The following is a 6312-nucleotide window of genomic DNA, read 5'->3' as shown; positions in this document are numbered from 1 at the left end:
AAATACAAATAAAACACTTTAAATGCAAAAGAGGAAAGTAAGGGATCATGACCCACCAAGTCTACTTTTTCATGGATATTTTTTGTTGTGTTTGACTAATTCAAGCAGTCGATTTTCCTTTTCCTTTTGCAAAGCCAAAGAGAAGTCCTTCAATGACAAATCCCAGTTCATTTTTGATCAGCTTTGTGCTCCACATCTTTGTCTTGGGTGTGTCCGTTTAGGTCATCAGAGAGACAATCCTCTCTACAAAGACATTTGAGCCCAGCACAAGTAGGACAGAGACAATACTGAACATGTGGATCAAGCTGGCTCTTCCTATGTTTTGGAAAACTGTCACCTACCCAACAATGCACCGTTGAGCTCAGCAAGACAGTCAGTGTTGTTGTAGCTGAGTCCGTGTTTAACAGCATGATACACATATAGGACGAAGCTTCACTTCACACCTTTATTTGATGTCACAAAGAATGCACTGATATTGCTTGCACATTCGGCTACTTTGGCCTTCTTGAGCATTTATGTGAAAGCATGCGGATTGGTCAGTCTCACCTCTGCCAACTGAGTGTTCCCAATGGCTTAGTTCACAGAGCTTTTCGTCGAGTCACTGCTGACGGGCTTAACTGGTGTCGTCTTTGCATTGTTTATTGAAGCTGCACAGTCTTTTCTTTTTGCAGGTGTATCCTTATTTGCAAGTTGATCCATATTTGCACATGCCAAACAGATCGGACAACAATAGACATTTCCAAAACTTTTTTTTGTTGTTGCAGGAATTAGCGTATTTACTCAACGATGCGCAAAGTGGGCCGGTGATTGGATGACAGGTGATCTCACCTGTGACATGAGCGGTACATAACGCACATAATGAGGAAATCCCCTATGGAACTAACCAATTTAGCCTAATATAAGGGACGTCCCGGCTCATAGTCATAGGTCAGTTGGCAACTTCAATTTTATACATTATAGCCATCATGGACTGTTTGTCATACAAGACCAAGTAGAGCTGCAACCATTCTCATTTATTGCCAGCAACTCAATAATGCTGCCTGAAATTATACATGTCTCTGGCAGATTTTCTCAACACTAACTAGCTGGCTAACTAAACTAACATATACTCCATGAGTTAATTGGAAATCCTGCTGTCATGATGTTTTCAGATTTAACAGTATAACAGAAAAGGTTTGAGGACTAAGTGACGTGGTTTCCATTTTTTCATTAAACACTTTTTTTCACCTAACCTCACAAACAAAAATACATATTACAAATACTGTATTAGTAAACTAGTTATCTATTAACTTTTGCAGCATACACTAGAACAGATAACAGAGTTCAATTTATTCTATACACTTTTTGTGGTTGAAAGAATTCTTTAAATGCATCAGAATGTATGTATCAGAAGCTACTGGTCAGAAGCTACTGGTCATACCAGATCAAGAAAGGCTGTGGGTTCATCTAAAACCACTGAGTATGTTAAGCTGAGCAAGAGGATGTTTGTCCGTTGTTTGTTTTTTTCTTACAAATTCAATTTACAACTTACACTGTTATATCTTCTTCTAAAATTGCATAGTGTTGCTTTAAGTTATCAAGTTGTCAAAACATATGTGACTGACACATTTACAACATTAAATTTACATTAAACTGTCATAATTACATCATCATTTACAATCAATAAATTTAATCAATATTTCTTCTGAATAAATATGTTCTTTTACAAAACCAATAGTCCCAGAGTCCCAGTTATATTACTGCAATACAAATCCGTGCTCGTCTTCCTCAGATCCATGAAGGCCTCTTGAGACGAAGACTCGAGTATCATGATATGAGCAGGACCAGCCAGTAATTGACTTTGGATGGAATCTCGCACACTGGATGTGCTTTTCAACAAGTTGTGTCCCCAGATTATTATCACCCAGCAGACAGTCATCACTGGAGAGCATCACTGATGAAACAAGTGCTGGTCATGTCAGTGTTTATGTGGCCAACAGCAAACATAGTGGGTGGACACAACAAACAGGAACACTTGGTGCAAAATGGTGCAATCCAGCCCGACACCACAGCAAATTACAACCTCAAAATATCTGTCAAACTATCACCTTTCTGACAAAACAGAAACTAATAAAAGTGGGTGTGTTTGCAGAGCTCTTTTACTGAATTGCTGTATACTCTGCAGGTGTTCATGCCAGTATAAAGGTCACCATGGATTTGTTTGTTCTACAGCTCAAATAAAAGACAAACGTCTTGGAACAATATTTGTGCACTTTATTGAGAAAGTGAACAATGAACACTCAACTGGTGTGACTGTGAGAATGTAAAAGTGTAAAATAATACAAGGCAGGTATTGACAAGCAAAATGTCTGTTTTCTTTGTCTTTTCAGAAAACAGAGCACGCAGTTTCACAATTCTTTTTGCTCATACAGGAGATGTGTTCAGTCTTAATCGGGACTCTGCAGTATGCAAACTTCCCGTGGACTCAGTTCAGCTGTGTGGCATTTTATCTTGGTCAAGACAATAAAAAGTTTGAGGGCGTCACATTGTCATTGGCAGAGACACTATTTAGCACAACGGTGTGAAGTAGAGGTAGCCAGCAGCATCCATTGTTAAATTGACTGTATTTAATATTATGAATTCATTTGGACATTAGAGAGCAGTCTGTTCATGCTTTACAGCCTCTGTTCTATGTAGTTGCACAAACAAAACTCTGTGGTTTTAGTAATAAAAATGAAGGCCATTCTTGCAAATGGATTTAATATTACCAAATACTATTAGCAGCAATTGAATCATGAAGACAAAAAGCATAAAAAACACATTCCCACAGGTTGTTTTACACTAATCCACCACAGTAACATGAAGGAAAAAGAAAAGAGCTGGGAAATAACAGTCTGTGTCCTTCATGTATGTACCTCTACGCTGTGGTCAAGGTGAGTAGAAAGCGCTGTCGAAACAGTGTACGCGTCTGTCAGGAATGTCAGACTCATGTAGTGCCTCTCTGCTGGGGATCTGTGTCAAGAGCTCCACGTCTTCATCTGAGGTAGAGGGATGAGTGAGGATGATCCGCGGGATCTGTCAGATGATTGCCACAGAAGGGAACAGGATTGGGAAGAGAAAGAAGTAAGTTTTCATGTGATAAAATGTGCTTACATGCTGAAATGTCATGAAAAACTCTAATGTCTATTTTTGCAGGATTCTTGGATTTTGGAGGTCTCGGGGATTGCTAAAATGAATTGATTTCAGTGTAAAATGATATCGTAGGTGGTATATGCTACTGAGGGATGAAATCTGCTTACTGTCATTGTGTGCTTCCCCCCTTGAAGTGAATCATTTTTCATCAAGGCCTGCACCTTCATCTTAAACAAGGTCCTGTTCAACTGTCTCTCCAAATCAGACTGAAACACCAAAAGACAAAGAAGTGTAAAAGAAAGACTTATTTTGAGGGCGTAATCCACATATGGCTTGAGGCACATTGTAAAACAATAGTGACATTTCAAATGTTGTATTCTGTTTGTGCTGTGATTTGAGCAAACCACCCACAATGCCATTGCCGTTGCAGACAACTGCCTCAATCTTCTTGGACAAACAGTCTTCTGTGCTCTCCATCTTGGGCTGTTTGTCTCTCTGGCCTCCGCCGTCCTGGCTGCACGGCTGTCGCCCCGTCGCTTCCCGAGGATCCTGTGGCTCATCTGGGACACACACCTCTCGGGGTAGCAGCTTTTCTCTGAGTACTTTCATCTTAATGCAGCTCCCAGCATTCCTGAGGGCGCTGACTGCCTCATGGTGGGTCGCTGCCTGCATATTGAGGCCATTGACCTGGAAGCACCGTGGTCACATTACACTTTCAGGGGTCAGTAAAGGTGGGAGCAGGAGTCAGAGGTGCGGGGCTAAGTCACACGCTTGATTGTCTGAAAATAGCATGTTTATTACCACTACAGACACTAAATCAGCTAACCTACCAAAGTGTGACTCTAAAGATTGATTTTGCATTTTTAATTGTTTTCAATTTGCCTGCCTCATATTAGTGAGGGGAGTCCGAGCAGTGTCCTCTGCTGGTCTTATGATGCCCTCCATTGGTCACAAGAGGAACATCACCAGGAAATGGGTTTCATAATGACATTCTTGCAGCCAATATAAAGTGCTTAGTGATTTCCACTCAGTCAACAACATTTCACAAGCTGGGTTGAATATTTAACAGTTGATGAACAGGAGATAATCAACAGAGAAAAATGACTCCCAGCCTACCTCCAGCAATCTATCTCCAACATGGACCCCTGCCTTTTCTGATGCCCCCCCTCTATTTACTCTGGAAATATAAATGCCCTGAAAGGAAATAGACATGTTAGCCTGAGGGACACGTGTAATAACATTGTGCTCAAAGCACTCTATTGGTAAACTAGAATGTGTACTTGTAGGAGTTCAGTTGCTCAAGGCTGCTGCTTTCTCATTATCTTCAACGAAACAGGCAAACATGTTGCAAGTGATTGAGCCCTGCCAGCTCTTCTGCTCCAGCACTTACCTCAGCATGGTCATTGTAAGGCAGGGAGCCCCTCCCACCAGCAATGCTGATTCCCAAACTACCACTCTGGCCAGACACTTTGATCTGTAACTAATACAAATATATTTACAACTTAGGCCCGAGTGGAGCAACACAAACAAAAACAAATTAGATTTGCAATAATAATAATTTGCCACAATCAATCAATTTCCAGCAGCCTGGAAGTGCAACCTCACAGAGAATGATTAGACATTAAAGAAAGAGACAGCGTTCAGTTACTCTTAATGGCACATGGGAGACGAATGATTCCTGAGGAGGGGTCCTCTCTGTCACCACAGACTTCAGATGCCCGGTTGTGGAGAAGATCTTTACGTTGGTGGCAGGGTCTCCATGGAGACCGGTCCCCGCATTAAGAGCTCTGTGACGCTGTAACTTCCTCCCCTCTTTGTTTTCACCTCTCTGATGGCGAAACCGTCGTAGTGAGGCATCGCTCTCTGACAGCTGGCCTGCACCATCCTGGTGATTAGAAATAATTCGATGCTTTTGTCCTCGTCAGTCTGCGAGATACATCCATGGAGCCTGATATTTAAATTCACTCACAAGCCATTAGCAAAATGAGAGACTGATAAAGGATGAAACAAGCAGTTAAACAAGTATCTTCTCAGAAAGGGTTTCTTGACATGTAATAGTGATTCATCTAGATTAAGTGGAAATCTGCAGCAGAATTACAGTTGATGAACATCTGACGTGGTTGATAAAAAATGTGCATCCCCATACCAAGAGAAATCAAGACAAACATGAACTGTGTAAGATACCTAAACTTGAAAACAGACCTCCTCAGGTTGCTCAATTTCCTCTGCTTCCTTCTCTGCGCTGGTCATGTCAGTGTTTATGTGGCCACACACACTGTCGCTGGCCGGGAATAGTTGAGGTCTTGCCTGCTGACACCCTTTGTTTGCCAACCAGCTGAAGCCTGGAATGCTGGTCCTGAGGGACGGGTTAATATGAGGCTTTCTACACTCCTGGAGATAGTCAGAAGACACCAGCCGATGCTGAAAATTTAATTTTAATGTAAAATCTTGAGGGAAATAAGTAGTGACAGTGATGGATCAGTGGGGAAGAAGTTTGATGAAACCATGTCCCTCATCTTGAATGCATGGCCGTTTGTCAAGGCAGGACTTAAACTAAGAGCAGCACAATGCCAATCCTTGGAGGAATATCATGCTTTCCAGTGGAACAGCTGATAATCAATGTAGTCACATTAATAAAATCATGTTTGACTATTCATAATTCATGCGTATGTTGTGCACCAGGGGGCACTAAAACAGTGATTACTGCAAAGTGTAATTGCACTACGCTCACTGGTGCAACCGTTTTAAAAAGCAAGGTGAAAAGATCTCGTTCGACTCTTTCTCTGCCTTATTGGCAAAATTTGTTTTCTGATGCATCTTGAGTAGAAGGCAAAGAAAGAGAGTGAAGGTTGATGCCATGCTTGAAATGCATTGTAGCCTCACTGAAGAAGCCTCCACTTGAGAATAGTGGGAGTCCATCTTAAGCTTCACTACATTTCTTATTGCAAACAGTTCAGCACCTGAAACTGAACACCAGTAACACCAGTAACCAAGACTTTCCAGTGAATTACCAGTTTTTGACTTGGTAATTCACTGGGAAAATAGTACTCATCTTCACGCAATTAATCAAAAATGTACAATGAGACACAAATAAAGGTGCACTTGCCGTGAACATTAAAATATACATATATATATACATCAATTCTCTGATATACTTAAAGCATGCCAGCATCAATACAACATGCAGCATGTGCAGGGTGA

At 41.2% G+C, this 6312-nt stretch overlaps 1 protein-coding gene across 1 annotated transcript; it reads right to left on the bottom strand.

Moving 5' to 3' along the window:
• Positions 1-2255: 2255 nt before the first annotated feature.
• LOC137877691 (protein scribble homolog) lies at positions 2256-4565 on the bottom strand. Its single transcript, XM_068717741.1, has 5 exons — positions 4502-4565; positions 4228-4305; positions 3523-3798; positions 3279-3377; positions 2256-3054 (listed from the first exon to the last, which is right to left on the bottom strand). Exons 3-5 carry the CDS (start codon positions 3781-3783, stop codon positions 2908-2910), a joined length of 507 nt encoding a protein of 168 aa, XP_068573842.1. The 5' UTR covers positions 3784-3798; positions 4228-4305; positions 4502-4565; the 3' UTR covers positions 2256-2907.
• Positions 4566-6312: the final 1747 nt, after the last annotated feature.

This window comes from Cebidichthys violaceus, unplaced genomic scaffold (assembly GCF_023349555.1).
Source record: "Cebidichthys violaceus isolate CVI_PGR_0920_01 unplaced genomic scaffold, fCebVio1.0.p SCAF_10, whole genome shotgun sequence".
NCBI lineage: Eukaryota > Metazoa > Chordata > Actinopteri > Perciformes > Stichaeidae > Cebidichthys > Cebidichthys violaceus.
This window is presented reverse-complemented; position numbering and strand designations above follow the sequence as displayed.